At 41.7% G+C, this 20,697-nt stretch overlaps 1 protein-coding gene across 2 annotated transcripts; it reads left to right on the top strand.

Annotated features, from left to right (window-relative positions):
• The first annotated feature begins 813 nt into the window (after window positions 1–813).
• On the top strand, window positions 814–16,854 carry LOC122544293 (monocarboxylate transporter 13-like). Of its 2 annotated transcripts, none has more exons than XM_043683384.1 (5): window positions 814–970; window positions 5,149–5,371; window positions 8,447–8,590; window positions 9,905–10,693; window positions 14,430–16,854. In XM_043683384.1, exons 2-5 carry the CDS (start codon window positions 5,167–5,169, stop codon window positions 14,642–14,644), a joined length of 1,353 nt encoding a protein of 450 aa, XP_043539319.1. In that variant the 5' UTR covers window positions 814–970; window positions 5,149–5,166; the 3' UTR covers window positions 14,645–16,854. The 2 variants fall into 2 exon arrangements, with proteins under 2 accessions (XP_043539319.1, XP_043539318.1); XM_043683383.1 differs by lacking the exon at window positions 814–970 and adding an exon at window positions 2,787–2,998.
• Window positions 16,855–20,697: the final 3,843 nt, after the last annotated feature.

Raw genomic sequence — 20,697 nt, 5'->3', positions numbered from 1 at the left:
CCGAGAATGCAACTTTTTTTAAAAAAAGGGTTTTGTGATTTACACATGAAAGAAGTAAAACTATCACTGTATTCTAACAGATGAAAGGCTGAACAGACAATCAATTTTTCAATGTATAATTTCAGTTACATCACACTGCAAATATTTGCTATAAATTCTGTGTGTTATGATCGAGCCCTCCACAATCACCTGATGAAGGAGCGTCGCTTCGAAAGCTAGTGTGCTTCCAATTAAACTGTTGGACTATAACCTGGTGTTGCGTGATTTTTAACTTTGTACACCCCAGTCCAACACCGGCATCTCCAAATCAGGACTATACCCTGGTGTTGTGTGATTTTTAACTTACTACAGAGTCCGTCGTGAGCCGAGCTTCGAAAAGATAAACCAACCGCCAAAAGCGCGAAGATGCGCGCCCTGTGATTGGCGGATCAGGCAGCCTCGAGTCAGGGCTTTAACTTTGTACACCCCAGTCCAACACCGGCATCTCCAAATCAGGACTATACCCTGGTGTTGTGTGATTTTTAACTTACTACAGAGTCCGTCGTGAGCCGAGCTTCGAAAAGATAAACCAACCGCCAAAAGCGCGAAGATGCGCGCCCTGTGATTGGCGGATCAGGCAGCCTCGAGTCAGGGCCGTAGTCGGGATTTCAAATCCCATCGGATTTAGCGCGCGTGATAAGGGCGGGGCGGGAGGAAGACGAGCTCTGATTGGTGGATCAGGCCACTTCGAGCGGTGGGCGCGGCGAGACTTTCAAATTCCAACGCATAAAAGCGCGCGGGGCGCGAGCGCCGGACGGGGTTGTGATTGGCGGATCAGGCAGCCTCGAGCGGCGAAGCTTTCAAATACCAACGGAGAAAGCGGATGGGGGTGGGGAGACGGGCCGTGATTGGTGGATCAGGCAGCACGGGGGAGGACGGTGCGCCGAACTCAGCAGCCGGCGCAGAATGGGGGAGGGGAGAAAGGGGGAGGGTGAGTTTTAATGTTCTGGAGTTGGCAGCTCTGTCGGCAAATGTTTATCTTCCATGTGCCACAGCTATAACCTCAGCAAGCCTGTAAAAACGCCCTTTGTCCCCTGTGTAAAGGGCGCCGATTGTTTCAATCAGTAAACCAAGCGATGCGGGCCAGACATAACGTGAACGATCTGTGTCTGAGGATTGAGCCAAACTGGCAAACCCAATTCTCGAACTCACACCCTCTTGATGCCTCCTCCACCTTCTCAAAGATCGCCCATCCTCTGCTAATGTCCGTTACAATGAAGGTTATTCGATTCTATTACCTCTCCTTCCCTCCAATACCTCACCCACCCTTTGATACCTGGACCAGAAGGTCTGTTTACCATGCTGTACATCTCTATGACTCTATCCCCTACAGTATGGAAACAGGCCCTTTGGCCCAACAACTCTACACCAACCCGCCAAAGAGTAACCCACCCAGACCCATTCCCCTAAATTTACCCCGATTAATGCACCTAACATTATGGACAATTTTTAGCATGGCCAATTCACCTGACCTGCACATCTTTGGATTGTGGGAGGAAACTCACACAGACACGGGGAGAATGTGCAAATTCCGCACAAACAGTCCCCCGAAGTGTGAATCAAACCTGGGTCCGTGGCGCTGTGAGGCAGCAGTGCTAACCACCAAGCCACTGTGTTGCCCATAAATAGTCATTTGTAGAGTCATACAGAATGGAAACAAACCCTTTAGTCCAGCTGCTCTGTGCTGACCAAATTTCCCAAACTGCCAGTGTTTGGCCCATAAACCTTCCCTATTCATGTACCTGTCCAAATGTCACTGTAGTTGCAACTACCACTACTTCTGGAAGTACATTCCAATTACCAGTGGCTAGCACTGCTGCCTCACAGCGCCAGGGAGCCAGGTTCGATTTTAGCCTCAGGTGACTGTGCAAACTTCACACAGACATTCTCCCCGTGTCTGTATGGGTTTCCTCTGGGTGCTCCTGTTTCCTCCCACAGTCCAAAGATGTGCAGGTTCAGTGAATTGGCCATGCTAAATTGCCCATAGTGTTCAGGAATGTGTGGGTTACGTGCATTAGTCAGGGGTAAATGTAGAGTAATAGGGTAGGGGAATGGATCTGGGTGGGTTATTCTTTGGAGGATCAGCTTGGACTTCTTGGGCTGAATGGCCTGTTTCTGCACTGTTGAGATTCTATGGATTCTTCTCTATCTGAAAAGGTTGTCCTTCAAGTCCCTTTTAAGTCTTTCTCCTCTCACCTTAAAATTATGCCATCTAGTTTTGAACTCCCCTACCATGGGGAAAATACCTCTTGCTGTTCACCTAATTAATACCCCTCAAGATTTTATAAACCTCTATAAAGTCATCCTTCAAAATCTGACATTCCAGTGAAAAAAGTCCCAGCCTATACAGCATTTCCTTAGAACTCAAACCCTCTCAATAACATCCTTGTTTATCTTTTCTGCATCCTCTCCAAATTGAATAATATCCATCCTATCGCAGGGTGACCAGAACAGTACACAGTACTCTACAAGTGGCCTCACCAACATCTTGTACAACTGCAACATGACATCCCAACTCCTATATTCAATGTGCTGAGCAATGAAGGCAAACATTTCATTCCTTCACTCTCTCTTCCTAACAGCAGTCTGGGTGTACCTGCACCAAAGGGACTGCAGCAGTTTACAATGGCAGTTCACTACCACCTTCTCAATTACAGTTGGAGAATAGAAAAGGAGGTTCACAACTGAGTGATGGGAACGAGGAACTGATGCATCAAAATCCGAGCTTCTTTACTTTTCATTTCTTCATTCACTAGTATAGGAAATGATTTGTACACTATCCCTAACTCTAACCCTACAGTAGTTATTTTTTAACCAGCCTAATTTTTTCACCACTTGTTATTCACTCACTCTGCTGCTCCCAGGGACAGTATTCTCTCATCTGTTGACCAGAATTCTTGTGCTGACAATATCTGTCTGTTCACCAATCTTCCCCTTACAAGCTCCCTTCCTACAGTCGGTAAGTTGTTTCAACAGATTAACTGGATTTGCTGGTTATAATAAGATTCTTTTATAATTGGAAACTCCACAAGTAGGTACAGGTATTAATGGTGTAACACTTTATTTACAGCATTAAATCTCTATTGTTTCAGTCATAGTTCTTTCAGTGTCTCAGGTAATTGAAGGGCGTTTAGCAATTCACCATGTAAGACGTGAATTAGTGCGTGGCATTTTTTCACCTTGAGTCAAGAAGATGGAATTCAAGCTTCATTCCGCAGACTTAAGCATAGTCATGAAGGAATACTGCACTGTCTTTCATATGAGAGGGATAAATCACAGCCCTATCTGCCTCTCAAATCAGTCACAAAGAATAGGATGTGGTGCAATTTGCAGAACATCAGCTGAATTAACCATGCTCCTAGTGTTCTCGCCCATATTTATTTCTCAGTCAACATTACTAAAAACAGATGGTGTGCTGTTTAATCGTATTTATGAGAGTTTGCTGTGCACAAATTAGCTGCTACATTTCTAACATTGCAGTGTTGACAACTCTTCAAAAATAAGTATTCCTTTGAGTTAAAGCCACCTAGAGATGTTCCAAAATTCAAAAGTCATTTGAGCACTCCAGTCTTATTCACAAAAACATAGAAAAACTGCAAAGTACCCTCACTTCTGTACAAAACAAAATTGCCAAACAGGATTAAAAACGTAAAATTTAGAGTAGGCCATTTCACATCTGAGAGAGAAAAGAATAGATTAATTCCTCACAGCTGTAACAGCACATATCTATCAAATCTTCATTCTGGTGCTGGGGGAAGGGGACTCAGGAGAACTGTTTCAAAACTTAAATGAAGAATTCTGAAGAGCATAAGACAGGGATGTGGCAAAATGAAACATAAAGGAGAAAAACAATTTGCAAAATGTGTATGACTGGACACTAATTGTGTGGATTTTTTTATTCACTCATGCAATGTGAGCATCTCTGATGAGGCCAGCATTTATTGCCCATCCCTAATTGCCCAGATTGCAGTTAAGAATCACCCATATTGCTGTGGGCCTGGAGTCACATGTAGGCCAGACCAAGTGAGGATGGCAGCTTCCTTCCCAAAAGGACATTAATGAACCAGATGGATTTTTCTGACAATAGATTCATTGTCATCATTAAACTCTTAATTCCAGATTTTTAAAAAATATTAAATTCAAGTTCCACCATGATGACACTCAAACCTGGGTCCCCAGAACATTACCTGAGTCTCTGGATTAACAGTCCAGCAATAATACCGTTAGGCCAACACCTCCCAGTTATAGGCATAGTTGAAAGCTGAAAGAAAGCATCAAGGGAAAGTCAGCATTTCAATACATAAAAGCAAAGAGAGAGTGTGCTTACAACACTGAAATATCTCCCATCCTAAAATATGAATATGAAGAGTTTAGAGGGATATGGGCTGGCAAATGGGACTAGATTAGGTTAGAATATCTGGTCGGCATGGATGAGTTGGACCAAAGGGTCTCTTTCCATGATGTGCATCTCTATGACTCTTTGACGCTAACCGAAGCAAACTCACTTTGAGACCCCTCTCTGAGCACCAGGCTCAGCCCCAGATCACCAGATTCACACTTCAAGAGCCTTCACAGAAGGCAGACCTCCGGGCCAGAATTCAACAAGGCCCATAGAAGTACAGCTACTATTAACATTCAACCCTGACTCACAATCCAACTCCAGCATATGGGTAAAAGACATTAGAAATAATTGCCCTTCCAGTTCTGAAATGTCATCTGTTGGGAGGGTATTTGGAAATCAAGGCAAAGTTAAACATTGTCCTCAATCAGCATCATCACACACAAACATTTTCCAGTTAGGCTAGCATGATCATGCTCAGGTGCAGGAACACAGACTGATTTATTTCCCTATCTCCAACCCTGGTCAATTAAGGAATAATTGTAACCACAGCTATCACTAATCATGTAAATATTTGGGATGTGGCCCAACAATCAATTGTCACAACCATTAGCCTCACATATCAGCACACCAACAATTATCTGCAGATGTTTGAAGTCTGTAACAGGAAAATATTAAGAAGTTTTTGCTGGTCAGTATTTCTTGGCCAAGAGACAGGAAAGGGATTGGGCCTCACCACTGATCTGTTCAGTATTGTGTTGTCTCCACAGATCTCATTATAGCCTGCAATGGCCGAGCCAGTCATCATCAAGTCCCCAGATGGTGGATGGGGGTGGATGATCGTTTTGGCTGGCTTCTTGAATAACTGCCTTTTGGTCGGTGTCACACGATCCTTTGGAGTCTTCTTCATTCATTTCATCCAATACTTCCAAGAGTCATCTAGTCGTGTCTCATGGATCACTTCCATCGCTATGGCAACACAACAGTTTGCAAGTTAGTCCTGATTCTTCTTTTCTTGCTCTTCAAATTTACATCCTTTTAAAAGAATATCTCTCCTCAAAGGACATGGTGAGGTCAAATGGCCCAATTACTGTTTTCTGGAGACAAACTCATGAACTGAAGGAAGCTATTTAGCTCCTCAAATGTATTCTGCCATTAAATTAGGTCGTGACTGATGTGTATCTTAAATGTATTTACCCAGCCTAGTTCTTTACGTCTCAATATCTTTACTCAACAAAAATCAATTGTTAATCTCAGTTTTAACATTTTCGATTGACCTCATCAGGTTTTTTATGGGGAAATTTGTCTTTATGTGAAGAGGTGCTTCTTGCCATCATCCCTTAGCAGCCTGACCTTTTTTTAAGACTCTACTTACTTATCCAAGACTGTTCCCACCAGTGGAAATAGTTTTTAATCAATCCAATCAAATCTTCCAGTCAACTTACCACAATGGGATCATCCTTAATTTTCGAAAGTCAAGGCAATATTATACCACAATGTCCTCATAATTCAAGATTTGGAGATGCCAGTGTTGGACTGGGATGCACAAAGTTAAAAATCACACAACACCAGGTTATAGTCCAACAGGTTTATTTGGAAGCACTAGCTTTCAGAGCATTGCACCTTCATCAGGTGGTTGTGGAGTATAAGATCATAAAACACAGAATTTATAACAAAAATTTACAGTGTGATGTAACTGAAAGAATATATTGATAAAGACCTGGATTGTTTGTTAAGTCTCATCTTTTAGAATGACCATGTTGGTTTCAGTTCTTTCATATGTAAATCGCAGAACTTTTTTAAAGTTACATTCTCAAGTGAACTTTAACAATTGGTGTCATGTCGTCCCGGATAATGCATTGAAGGTGTGAGGTGCCCTGTGTGAGACTGTCTGTGCCACTATGTTCAGACTGATTCTAATCTAAAAATTGATTACAGAATCTTACATGGATTTATGCAATTTTTGAGCAAACTAAAATGTAAATCTGCAAGTACAAATTCACCCCAAAAATTTGTGTGTGTGTGTGCATGGGGGTGAGGGTTATGAGTGTCTGAGAGTGTGTGTGTATATGTGCGAGTGTGAGTGTAAAGGGGTATAAGTCTATGAGAGGGTGTGCGTGTGTGTGCGTGTGTGTGCGGTAGTATGGCATGCACCCACGGTCCCGGCTAAGGTCATCCCCATGTGTACGGAACGTGGCCAGCAGCCTCTGCAAGGCCACGTGTCCTGTCCCGACGTCCACCTCGGAGGACGGTCACCCAAACGTCCGAGTTCGAATGTCCTGGACCACTGAAGTGTCCTCCGACTGGGAGGGAACACACCTGATTGTTGTGGGGTGTCCATTCATCCATTGCTGTAGCCTCTGCTCGGTCTCGCCAATGTGCCATGCCTCAGGGCATCCTTGCCTGCGGCTTATGAGATAGACAATGTTGGCATGAGTACTGCCAAGTACACGGATACACACACACACGCGCGCGCACACGCACACGCGCACACACACATACGCACACACACGCGCGCGCACACACACACACGCACACACACGCCACTATGTTCAGACTGATTCTAATCTAAAAATTGATTACACGAACACACTGACATGCACGCACACACACAGAAATTTTTGGGGTGAATTTGTACTTGCAGATTTACATTTCATTTTGCTCAAAAACTGCATGAATCAATGTAAGATTCTGTAAATCAATTTTTAGATTAGAATCAGTCTGAACATAGTGGCACAGACAGTCTCACACAGGGCACCTCACACCTTCAATGCATTATCTGGGTCAACATGACACCAATTGTTAAAGTTCACTTGAGAATGTAACTTTAAAAAAGTTCTGCAATTTACGTATGAAAGAACTGAAACCAACATGTTTATTCTAAAAGATGAGAGATTTAACAAACAATCCAGGTCTTTTTCAATATATAATTTCAGTTACATCACACTGTAAATTTTTGTTATAAATTCTGTGTCTTATGATTTATACTCCACAATCACCTGATGAAGGAGCAGCACTCTGAAAGCTAGTGCTTCCAAATAAACCTGTTGGGCTTTAACCTGGTGTTGTGTGATTTTTAACCTCATAATTCAACCCTTTTAGCCCAGTATTGTTCTGGTGATTCTGCACTGCATCCCCTCTCCAAGACCAAAGGAGTGATGCCCAGAACTGAATGCAGTGCTCCAGAGGAGGGGAGCCCCTGGTCAACGTTCTCCATGTCACAATATTCGAGTTGAATTTAATAAAATCTGGAACAAAAAAAGTCTGCAGGTGAGCATGTAAGCATTGTCAATAGTCATAAAACCCATCTGATTCACTAGTGTTCCTTAAGGAAGTAAATCTGTTATCCTTATCCCGTCTAGCCTACATATGACTGCAGGTGCACAGAAATGAGGTTGACTTTTGTCTGTCCTCTGAAAGGGCCTAGATAGCTCATCAATTCAAGGGCAATGAGGGATAGAAAATAAATGCTGGTCTTACCAGTGGCACTCGCATATCATGAAAGATTAAAATAAAAACTGTAGCCACAACCAGAGCTGTAACAAAACTTACAAAACCTTCCTGAATTGAATTCGAACAATCTATTAGCCTTTTTGTTCTTCTTGAGTTCTCTGCCTGAAGAAAGGTCTGACCTACAGCATCACAACATTCACCAGTGCCAGGTCAAGGCAACAGATCCCATAACCAGCCCAGTAGAATCCCATTCTATTGACACAAGTCTGATCCACAACAACTTTGCAGCCAAGTGGTGCTGAGGCAGCATACATTTTTAGATTCATGAATAGCCTGGAGCTATGGATAGTGATGGCAAAGACTTCAATTTCCATTCCATCATATGACTGAAACTTTGGCCCTCTTACTGCCTGCCACTAGCATTTGTTGGAAGGATGTGAGGATTGATACTTGCATTCTTTGAACATCAACTATTAGAGTGGGACACGAAACCTGAGCCTCTGGTTTAAAGGCTATACCACAAGACCTCATATCTATTTGCCTTTTTTTAGTTTTGTATTTGTCTACTAGTTTTTAAAGATATAGACCAAAGTTCCATTTTGTTTCAATTTACAGGTCCAGTGGGGAGTGTATTTGGGATGTATTATGGAGCTCGCCCTGTGGTGATGGTTGGTGCAATTTTAGCTTTCCTGGGAATGCTTACAGCCTCATTTGGACAGAGCCTTCTGCACTTGTACCTCTCCATTGGAGTTCTGACAGGTCAGCACAATGTGTTTACTGTAGGCTGTTTGTCAGATTTCTTGATTCGAGTTTATTTCTGTTCTCTTAACTCTCTGTTAACTCTGCAGTTGCACACAAGTCCTCAGCATTCATAATGGGTTATATTCAAACAAGGAGACATATATGAGAGCTCCAATATGTCTTGTCCATCCTGGGTATGTGATGGTCCATCTCTCTCCAATTATCTCCTCCTTAAAAAAATGACTCTCTCACCAGGAGATTGATTCCACAGGCAGTGGCTGTCCTCCAATGGTCATTTTTCATACAGAACTTTGATACTGAATATTGCCTGGCTAACCCACTTAGAACAGGAGAATCGACGTTTCGGGCAAAAGCCCTTCTTCAGGAAACGTCAATTCTCCTGTTCCTTGGATGCTGCCTGACCTGCTGCGCTTTTCCAGCAACACGTTTTCAGCTCTGATCTCCAGCATCTGCAGTCCTCGCTTTCTCCTCGAAGATTTTAACCCACTTGGAAGACCATCACAACCAAACACAACCCTGTATCCATGAAATGTCCATTCACCATGAATGATACGTTTAGATTACTTACATTACATTAGATTACTTACAGTATGGAAACAGGCCCTTTGGCCCAACAAGTCCACACCGACCCGCCAAAGCGCAACCCACCCATTCCCCTACATTTACCCCTTTACCTAACACTATGGGCAATTTAGCATGGCCAATTCACCTGACCTGCACATCTTTGGACTGTGGGAGGAAACCGGAGCACCCAGAGGAAACCCACGCAGACACTGGGAGAACGTGCAAACTCCGCACAGTCAGTCTCCTGAGTCGGGAATTGAACCCGGGTCTCTGGCGCTGTGAGGCAGCAGTGCTAGCCACCGTGCCACCCAGTTCCACTACTTTACTAACTCTGATTGGAAAGATTTCTGGAAGTCACATGAATTTTCATCACATGACATCTCATCATAGAATCTCACAGAAGGAGGCTATAAGACCCATTACACTTGTGCTCGGTCTTTGCTAGCTATTGAATTAGTCCCAGTCAATCACTCTTTGCCCCAAGCCATTCAATTCATTTCCTCTTAAAATTTATATTTATATCCAATTCATATTTGAAAGAGTGAGAGAGGAATTTGGAGTAGTTTGAAAAGCAGTGATGGCATCACACTATGCTTTGGTTTTAAATACCTGAATGTCGAAGGAAAAGACAATGGGAGGTGAGGAGTTCGAGTTTTTAGATCTTGGTGACTTTGGGTGTTAAACCATGCAATGGCTCCACACTAATTTGGAAAACATGTTTCCATTATCCCTTGCTTCACTCTCCAGGTTTTGGTTGGGCTTTGGTCTTCACCCCCACAATGGCCATGATCTCCAGATACTTCAAGAGACGTAGAGCCTTGGCAACCGGTTTGGCATTCACTGGAGTGGGAGTTGCCTCCTTCTTTTTCTCTCCACTGTTTCAGCTCCTAATTGATGTGTATGGATGGCGTGGGGCCATTCAGATCCTGTCTGCAATGATGTTGAATCTCTGTGTCTGTGCAGCTCTGCTCAGACCCATCACCATCCAAGAAGACCTTCTAGTTGCTTCAAGGGGACATTCTGCCAATGGAAAGAAGAGCACTGAGTTTTGGAACAAAGTGACCTCTGCCTTTGATTTGACCCTTTTCCTGCACAGAGGCTTTATGGTGTACAGTTTTGCAGTTACTCTGATGACCACAGGATACTTTGTGCCCTACATCCATCTGGTGGCCCATGGAAAGAATCTTGGATTGAGTGATTATAAAGCTGCCTTCCTATTGTCTGTCACTGCCATCGCTGAGACTATTGCACGGCTATTTTCTGGTTGGTTGGCAGATCTCAAGCTGATCCGAAAAATCCACATGTTATTCCTCTGGAGTATTGTCACTGGAATTAGCCTTCTCCTCATTCCTGTTGGGAGCACGTACTATAGTCTAGTGGGGGTCAGTTTTTTTTATGGCTTCTGTTCTGGAGGCCTTGCCCCACTCTTCTTCTCCACGCTCCCAGATATCGTAGGAATTGGACGGATTCTCAATGCAACTGGGCTCTTTCTGATGCTCCTAAGTATTGGCGGACTCCTTGGGCCTCCCTTATCAGGTAATAAAATGTCTTGTTCTGCTTTCATTCTACTCTTCTTATTTTCATCATCATCTTCACCAGGTATGTTGACTTCTACTGGGATACAATTCTAAAGAGTTTTGCCAAAATCCACTGCCTCATCTAAGTAATCATTCGTGGCTCTTAAATATAAGTTATTCACCAGTAAGTCTAAGTAAGAATTGTGGTGAAACGTCTTTACCCAAAGAAAACTGAGAATGTAGGAATCGCACTTCAGGTGATTTTAGAGATGTGTATAAGGGAATGCCTAGACAAACACACAAGGGAGAAAGATTAGAAAGCCATGTTGATAGAATGAGATGAAATAGGATGAGAGGGAGCTTGTAGAGCAGAAACACCAAGATACATCAGTTGGGCTGAATGGCCTATTTCTATACAATTCTTAATATGCTGGACCGATCATTCTGCAACCATCTCAACCAGTGGAGGCATCACAGGTCATGTCCCCATGCGGTATCCACATGCAACAAATGGTAATGGTTATCAAAACGGGAGTGGGAACCCTGACAATTTTCCTTTCCCTGGGAAAAATAACTAAAGGTAACACTGACACCCTCCATTAATCCCTGCCTAAAGTGGGTTAACGTAGAAAATTGGAAAACTTTCTGTATAACTCAGCAACCCTCTCCTAACCAGCTGATCCACAAATGGAGCAGAGCTATTCAAGATTTAATCATCTTTAAAGAATACATTTTATAAATATTGTCAGGAGCATTGTCATTTACAGATAGCTTGTGGCTGTTCTCATATTTGGCTTATGTCTGGGAGTGTAGTTGTAACATTTGGCTGTTAATGTGGCCTGCTTTTGAAGTCACAATTAAAGAACTCTTCTACTGCAATTTCATGACTTCAGATCCTGAGAACAAACAAAATTGCTTAAGAGCCAATGAAGGACATTTTGAACTGAATTTACGATCATAATTTAGGAAACACAGCACTCAATTTGTGCAGAGCAAGATGCTACAAAAAAAGTGATATTATGGATAATCTGTCTTTATCGGTCTTGCAGCACAGTGGGTAGCAACCCTATCTCTACATCAGAAACTCCAGAATTGAGTGGAATAGTAGAATTCATTGACCATGGAATGTGCTTTTGAAACAGGTTAATTATCCACCAGATAAATCTTTGTAAATAAAACTGAAAGCAGGCAGTAAGAGTGGGTGAGTCTCCTGGTCAGCTATCCTACACAGGCAATGACAAACCACTGCATAACTTTGCCCATAAGTGGATAAAAGAAGTCCATAGCCTGATCCTTATAAATAAGGACAGAAGAAGACAGTCTGCTTTTATTGATTTTAATTGCATGATAAATATAGGCCAGAACACTTGGAAAAGCATTCATGTTCTTGAAGTAGCAACAAGCAATCTTACATCCACTTGGGGGAAAAAGCAGACAGAGCCTTAGTTTGAGCATGAGAGGTGATCCTGTTGAAACATACAAGATTCTGAGGGGACGTGACAGGATAGGTGCTGAGAAGAGTATTTCACCTTGTGGGAATGTAGAATTAGGGACACAGTTTCAAAATAGTTTCCCACTCTGGGTAGGAATGAAGGGGGATTCCTTCTCTAATGGAGTCATTAGTCTTTGAAATTCTCTTCCTCAGTTCTGGTCACCCAGAAGGATATTATTAAGCTAGAGAGGGTTCAGAAGAGATTTACTCGGATGTGGCTGGGTATGGACCAAAACCTTCCTGCAAATGAGGCAGAAATCTATTTAAACGAAGTGCCGCAAATGAATGATTTCATGACACATACAAACTATAACATTTCAGGTTCCAAAAAATCTGGTTGGAATGTGGGCAAACAGGAAATAACTTTTGAAATTAGAACATGATCCCATTGAAAATTATGACAAAAATTAGTACTTATATCAGCAGTAATTCAATTTTAAAAAAAGTTCTGCCAAGTGCATAAATGACTAATTTGTATGGTGCAATGCCAGATATCACAACAACAGGCAGGCTATATGAGTGTATGACAAAAGGTTTCGCCAGCGTGGTCACTTTTGTTTTAGCAAAATTCAACTTCTATACTACCAAACGCTCATTAAATCTTCACTTAGAGCTAAATTTTCCAATTGGGATCAGAAGCAGGAACCATGCTGCAGTGGAACCCAATTTCCTGGATGAGGTATGGCCACTCAGGATCAGGGTTTCTTCATCCCATGCATAAATGAACTCTACTCCACCTTGGGGTCTCTTTGTCACATGACTGAATGTCCCAAATCCCCCATTAGATTCTTTCACCATGTTCAAATTGAAACTTTAGGAAAGACAATTAAACTCAAAAGATGTCACAACCCCCTTAGAGGATTGTGACTGAATGATTTTACTGCTTTGTGTGGCCTTACTTCATAAGTGATGAATTTGCTGTCAACTGCTTTTGAACAACCTGAGATTGTGAAAAGTGCTGAAGATTTCTGTTTCTAAATTTGTCCAGTTTTGAGTTTTTGAATTTGAACTATCCAGTTACAAATGTGAAATAAATATTATAGACAGAAAAATGAGATGGATAAAACATTTTTTAAGAATGCTTTATAGGTACATTTTTTTTCTAATACAATGCTGACTATCTCCGTATAGTTGGTTGCAACTGATATCTCTGTAGAGCTCTGACAGAAATATATATTACAATAATGTTTTTCAGAGGTTTACTGACTGGTGGTGGTTGTTGCTGTCTGGAGATAGAGTCTTATTATTTTATTAAACAATACACAGTTTACAAAACAATTAACATTAACAGCTGTATACAGAAAAACAGCAATTTTACAAGGGAGAGGAATGGCAAAGCCAGGCCCCAAACCCTACCGTTCTACAATTTTTCAGGGAAATGAGGACAAACCTCAAATCCCAGTTTCAATCATTATAAAACAGTAACAATGACATTTGTACATAAGACAGTCCAATTACATAAAAAACAGTACATTCAATACAGACCCCCAGCAAGTCACCCGTGCCTCCCACCTTCTGGCCACATTAGGCAGCCTGCCCCTACTTGAGATAGAGTCTTATTAGTTCTGTCAATTACCACTTGCTGGTGTATTTAAATTCCCTCATTATAAAGCAAACCCAACTATAAGTGGGACTGGACTGAATCAATATAAAATCAGGTAGGTCTTGTGGCACATGTGTTAGTAGCCAATCCTTAGGGTTGAAGGTTGGTTAGCTCAGCTGGCTGCTCTGGTCAGATTGGTGCCAGCATAGGATTCGATCCTTGTTTCAGCAGGAACATATTCGGGTTCCAGCCTCCTTGATGGAAGTTGTGGTATTGATATTTGGTTCATGTCTTCAGGCTGTGATCTGAAGAAACAAAAATAATTCATCACAGTTGGTTCATTGTCTCTACATCTTTGAGTTATGCAATTAATCTCACACCCTTTGCTATTTGCTCAGAGCTCTATTAATGTCGCCCTCACAATATTTGTTGATTTCTCCTTTGAATGTTGCTATTGAATCTGCTTCCTCCACCCTTGCAGGCAGAGAATTCGAGGATGTAATTTGCTGCGTGAACAATTCTTATTAACTGCATAACTTTCTTGTTTTTTTTGTACATTTCACCTGTATTCTTCAAGCCAAGCATGCTGTTCTAACATCATTTAATAGGTGTGGCTCTGAGCCATCAAAACCAGGAATGAGTGGGTTGAGTCTGCAACTGCAATAAAGATTAAACATTGAGTTTAGTGACTTGTGATTCTAATTTGTCTCTCCCACTTAGGGTTTCTGGAGGATCTCACAGGAAGTTACACCACATCCTTCATGACTGCAGGTGGCTTCATCCTAGCAGGATCACTCGTCCTGTTCTTCCTTCCGAGCTTTCTCATCTGCACAGTGGTCCTTTCTGAACAACAGAGTTGTGATCAAGCCAGGGCTGGGGATGGCAGGGACCATTCTGTACAGGCTGATGTGACAAACTATTGCTTGGAGGAATAACAGGAACTATTTATTGGAATGCAGCTGACTGTGCATCCTAACAATGCAGTGTTGAAAGGTTCTTTCAATGGCCAAGCTATCTTGTTTAAACCAAGGGCATCACAGCAGGACATCACCTGCCGTGGCACATGCAAAGAGAAGATTCAATCAGTTAGGGAGTGACATACCCCAAGTTTGTAATGTGAATCATTTGAGTGAGCACACTCTAATCTGTAACAGATGTAGTTGCAATTACTCCTGCAGACAAATAGCTGGACAATTCAGCAAGGAAAATAATGCAAATTCAGAGTAGGAAAAGGGCATTTGGCCCATCACTTTATCCAGACTCTGACTATTACAATCACATCTGTGATTTTGTCAAAGCAAAAACAAGCATTTCTTTAGTGCCTTTCACAACTTCAGCATATCCCAGTGCACTTTACAGCCAAAATCTCATCATAGTTATCGTATAGAAAACACAGCACCCAATCTGCATACAGCAAAATCCCACAAACAACAATTTCACAGTGATCTGATAATCTGTTTTTTGCACTGTACTTGAGGAATAAATTTCTCCATGTTGTTCATTTTTATCTAATTATCATCAATTGAGAGATATGCAGGTCAGTAAAGGATGAATAGGCCTAGGACTCTTGCCTCTAGGCAAGACCAAGGTCTTTAAGACTATGAAGACATTTGATAAAGTGCCATATCAAATCTCTTCATTTTTATTTTGGAAACTAAAACCTCATGGTGTAGCCAAAACATTTTGAAATAGATAGAAAATTAGCTGGGTAACAGGAAGCAGAAAGGAAACATAAAAGGGTCTTTTTTTTCCTGTTGGCAAGATGTAATGAATTGTGTGCCACAGGGATCAGTGCTGGGATCTCAACTTTTTAATAAAGCACATACATGACTTGGGTGGAGGGACGGAAGGTATGGTTGCAAAATTTGCTAATGACACAAAGATAAGTAGGAAAGTAAGTTGTAAAGAGGACATGAAAAGGTTGCAAAAGTCTTTACGTAGGTTAAACCAGTGGGCAAACATCTGGCAAATGGAGTATAAGATGGGAAAATGTGTAATTATCCATTTTGATAGGAAGAATTTTTTAAAAATCAAATTACCTAAATGGTGAGAGGTTGCAAGCTCTGAGATGCAGATGGTTCTGGGTTCCTAGTACATTAATCACAAAAGGTCAATGCAAGTCCAAGTAATTAGGAAGACTATTAGATTATCAGTTATTTTGTGGGGAATTAAATGCAAAGGGAGGGAGGCTATACTTCAGTAATGCAGGGTACTGGTGAGACCACATTTGGAAGACTGTGTGCAGTATTCTTCACGTAAATACATTGGAAGCAATTCAAAGGTTTATCAGACTAATAATTGAAATGGGCAGAATGACTTGTAAGAAGAGACATGATCATAACTTGAGGGATGTTTCCTGTTATGAAAATATTTAGAACGAGAGGCCCCTGTTTAAAAATAAGAGGTCGCCCATTAAACAGATGAGGTTTTTTTTCTCATGATAGATTGAGAGTCTTCAAAATTTCTCTTCCTGAAAAGGTAGGAGAAGCTAAGATGTCGAATATTTTTAAAGGCAGAAGTAGATTGATTCTGAGTGAACAAAGAGTGAAAGGTTATTGGGTAAGCGGGAATATAGATTTGAGGTTTCAATCAGATGATCTTATTAAATGGTGGAACAGGATTGAGGGGCCACATAATCTACTCCAGCTCCTAGTTCATGTTCTTGTGTGAAGGGATTTGCAAAGTTGTTGATAAAATGTTTACAATTCAAGTGAAACTAATTGATACAGGACTGTTGCTAAATAAATCACATGGGGGATACATGAGAAATGTATTTTACCAAGGAGTGGTGAGAATAGGGAATCGTTGAGGAGAATAGATGCGACTGCATTTGAAGGAGGGGAGTCAGAAGGAAATGCACAAGAAAGCCACTAGTACAACACACTACAGGCAGGCTAAATTGAGACCAAGTGCTGTCCTCAAGAGAAGTCACTAGTTTGACTAGCTAGCAGTTCCATCACTCCTGGTGCAGGCTATTGGCAGGAGAGCAGTAAGAACCTAAAGAGGATCCATGCTGCCCTGAAAACAGAAATCCTGCAGCTATTGAGTGAGGATGGATCTATATCTGGTGCAGTGCTACAAGGATCGGTGCTTAGTCCACTACTTTTCATCATTTATATAAATGATTTGGATGTGAGCATCAGAGGTATAGTTAGTAAGTTTGCTGATGACACTAAAATTGGAGGTGGAGTGGACAGCGAAGAAGGTTTCCTCAGATTACAACAGGATCTGGACCAGATGGGCCAATGGGCTGAGAAGTGGCAGATGGAGTTTAAATTAGATAAATGCACGGTGCTGCATTTTGGGAAAGCAAATCCTAGCAGGACTTATACACTTAATGGTAATGTCCTAGGGAGTGTTGCTGAACAAAGAGACCTTGGAGTGCAGGTTCATAGTTCCTTGAAAGTGGAGTCACAGGTAGATAGGATAGTGAAGAAGGCGTTTGGTATGCTTTCCTTTATTGGTCAGAGTATTGAGTACAGGAGTTGGGAGGTCATGTGGCTGTACAGGACTTTGGTTAGGCCACTTTTGGAATATTGCGTGCAATTTTGATCTCCTTTCTACTGGAAGGATGTTGTGAAAGTTGAAAAGGTTCAGAAAAGATTTACAAGGATGTTGCCAAAGTTAGAGGATTTGAGCTGTAGGGAGAGGTTGAATAGGCTGATGCTGTTTTCTCTGTAGCGTTGTAGAGGTTGAGGGGTGATCTTATAGAGGTTTATAAATCATGAGGGGCATGGATAGGGTAAATAGGCAAAGTCTCTTCCCTCGGGTAGGGGAGTCATAGGTTTAGGGTGAGAGGGGAAAAATATAAGAGAGACCTAAAGGGCAACTTTTTCATGCAAAGGGTGGTACGTGTATGGAATGAACTGCCAGAGGAAGTGGTGGAGACTGGTACAATTACAACATTTAAAAGGCATTTGGATAGGTATATGAATAGGAAGGGTTTGGAGGGATATGGCCAAGTGCTGGCAGGTGGGATTAGATTGGGTTGGGATATCTGGTCGGCATGGATAAGTTGGACCGAAGGGGCTGTTTCTGTGCTGTCCATCTCTTTGACTCAATGAGTGGGGGGGTGTTCTTTAAGACAGACATTACAGAAGGTGGTGTGGGGTGACAGCCTTGGTTAGGGGTGCTGGCTCTAATGCATTCAAGGCAAGCCCCAAATGAAATGACCCTCCTTCTTTCCTGTTTTTTCTCAGTCAGGCCTGTCTATTTCCATTGAACTGCTGATGCTGTTTATATTTTAGCTCAGTCAGCATATTATCCAGATCAATTGACTTGTTAGATATAACATTTTTAGTGTCATTGTGACACTAAGGAGTATTTTTGGAAACCATTGCAAGTGTTGAAAGCAACAGTTTTATTTGAGCAATATTTTATTGTGGCTTCATCTTGCCACAAGGCCAAAGAAAGCAGGATCAGATAACGTTGCATCTCATTCTGTGATGATGTATGTATGAAATCTTCATTGGCATACCACATAATCAGGCTTACTATTAATTGTTTATTTAAATAGGTCAGGTGGTAGTCAATAGATTGAGCATGGAGTTGGTGTTTGTGGAGCATTAATAGCAGCATGGATTATATGGGCTAAATGACTTACTTTCTGTGTTGTAGACTGACTCAATGTTATCATTGTGCTGTTAATCAACTTATTGCACTAAGATGTTAAACCAAAGGTCCATCTTGATGAAAAATCCCTAACACTACAGAGGAGTAGGCAGGTTGATTAGATTCCCTACAGTATGGAAACAGACCCTTTGGCCCAACAAGTCCATGCCAACTCTCCAAAGAGTAACCCACCCAGACCCATTTCCCTCTGACTAATGCACCTAACACTATGGGCAATTTAGAACGGCCAATTCACCTGACCTGCACATCGTTGGACTGTGTGAGGAAACCGGGAGAATGTGCAAACTCCACACAGACTCCACAAGGCTGGAATCGAACCTGGGTCCCTGGTGCTGAGGCAGCAGTGCTAACCACTGAGCCACTGTGCCGCCACCTAGTTCTCCCTTGTGTCCTGGGTCAATATTTTCCTCTCAACCAACATCTAAAAACAGACAATCTGGTCATTATCCCTGTTTGTCAGAATCTTTTAACACTGATCCCAATATGCTAAGAAAGCATTTACCTGTAGATGGAACCGTGGAGCTTCCATTGATGTATAAAAACATTAAAGGAGTTACAAGTTGTAATGTTCAATCCAGGTTTAACTGCAGAAGGTTTTTTAGATTTTTGATTAGTTTAAACAGTGGGAGAGGGGTCTCCGAACCCCCTGACCCTCAGCTTGCTTATGATTTTGGAAATCAAACAGCCCTTATTTTCTCTCCACCCGCCAAATACTCTGGATACAATCATCAATTTGTTTATGATGCCATACAAAGAGGTTATTCGGTCTGCTTTCCTGTGCCAAAGTCTTTGAGATTCCCTTAAACCCATGTCTTTTGGTTATTGATCCAAACACCAATGGAAACCATTTCCCCTTATTTACTTTATTGAGACCAATCATAATTTTGAACACCTCGATTAAATCTACTCCTGATTTCAGGTAGATTGAGAATGAGAAAGGACAAGCTTGCCTTGACATACCCAAAAGAAATGACCTGCCACTACCGACTGAGAGCTGTCTAGTTAGATAAATGTCTGGTGATAAATCTCCTACCTCCAATACCCACCCACTCTTACATTATCATCATTGATAACTCAGCACATTCATCACAAACATTATCAGAAAACAAATAATTTAATTTGCTGATTGATTGAATTATTCTTGACCATTACTGAAAGTCCTTACTCCACCTCTACACCCAACTTTTCTGATTTTTTTTTAAACTAATACAAGTAATCAAAACATTGTTTTGTTTGATGTTGTCCATATTGTACATCTCTCTGACTCTAGCCCTGGAAATTAATTTTCAATTTCTGGAGTCTCCAGGGGTGGCAACCAATTTCCCTCAGCAATTCAAGTTAAAATCATAAAGGGAGCAGAGTTCTCCATTTGCAACAGGAAAGCTGTCTTGGGATAATGTTGTGGGATCCTCAATTTGTGTCTAATCCCTGTCCTGTGGGTATTTGATGGGGAGTAGCTTTACTCTAGGAATGCTTGATACAATAGTAGAGAGAGCTTTTTTCGCTTAAGAGGGTGAAGAGAGTGAAAAGGGTGGTGTGCTCTACTCTACTTCTAAGCCTATGCTGTACTTGTCCTGGGAATGTTTGATAGGGAGTGTCAAAGAAGCTTTGCATTCAGTTTAAAAAGAGTAGAGAGAGCTTTACTCTGTATCTAACCCCACCCTGTCCCTGTCCCTGTCCTGGGATTGTTTGATGGGTACAATGTTAAGGGAACTTTACTTTGTGTTTAACCTTTCTTTAACGCTATGCTGCACCTACCCTTGGAATGAAGAATGCTGGTTTTAGGTAATCCCTCTGACAACTCTTATTATGAAGAGCTGAGGAATTTTCTTGAATTTAGAAAAAGCTTTATTGTTCACTGAATAAAGTAGAAAGCAACCTTATCATTTAAAAAAAAGCACCCTTGCACTTTCTAATCAGCAACATTTTATCACTTAAAAAACAAACCCTATAAATAGTCTATGTACGTATAAGAGAGTTGATATGGCAAGCACTACCAACCATGTGTCAATGTCACTCAGTTGGGTAGTATTCTGATGTCGATGTCGAAGGTTCTGGGATCGGTGCTCCCACTGTAGCACTTGAGCCATAACTGATACTGAGGGAATGCTGCATTATCAGAAGTGACCTTATACAATGAGACATAAAATCAGATCCTTGCCTGCTCAGTCATGTATATGAGCAAGTTCCCACAGCACTAGTGGGAGTATAGTAGTACACAAAGATGCTTTGTAAAATCAAGTGTTTGTTTTGGCAGTCAATCAATACAAGGCCCATTACTGATACCCTATTTTCCTCTTAGCCACATCCACCTACTTCTTCACCCAATCATACCTTGTAGCCTTTGTATAATGCC

This window comes from Chiloscyllium plagiosum, chromosome 48 (assembly GCF_004010195.1).
Source record: "Chiloscyllium plagiosum isolate BGI_BamShark_2017 chromosome 48, ASM401019v2, whole genome shotgun sequence".
NCBI classification, from domain to species: Eukaryota; Metazoa; Chordata; class Chondrichthyes; order Orectolobiformes; family Hemiscylliidae; genus Chiloscyllium; species Chiloscyllium plagiosum.
The sequence above is the reverse complement of the archived record's forward strand: the minus strand, read 5'-3'. Positions and strand labels throughout refer to the sequence as shown.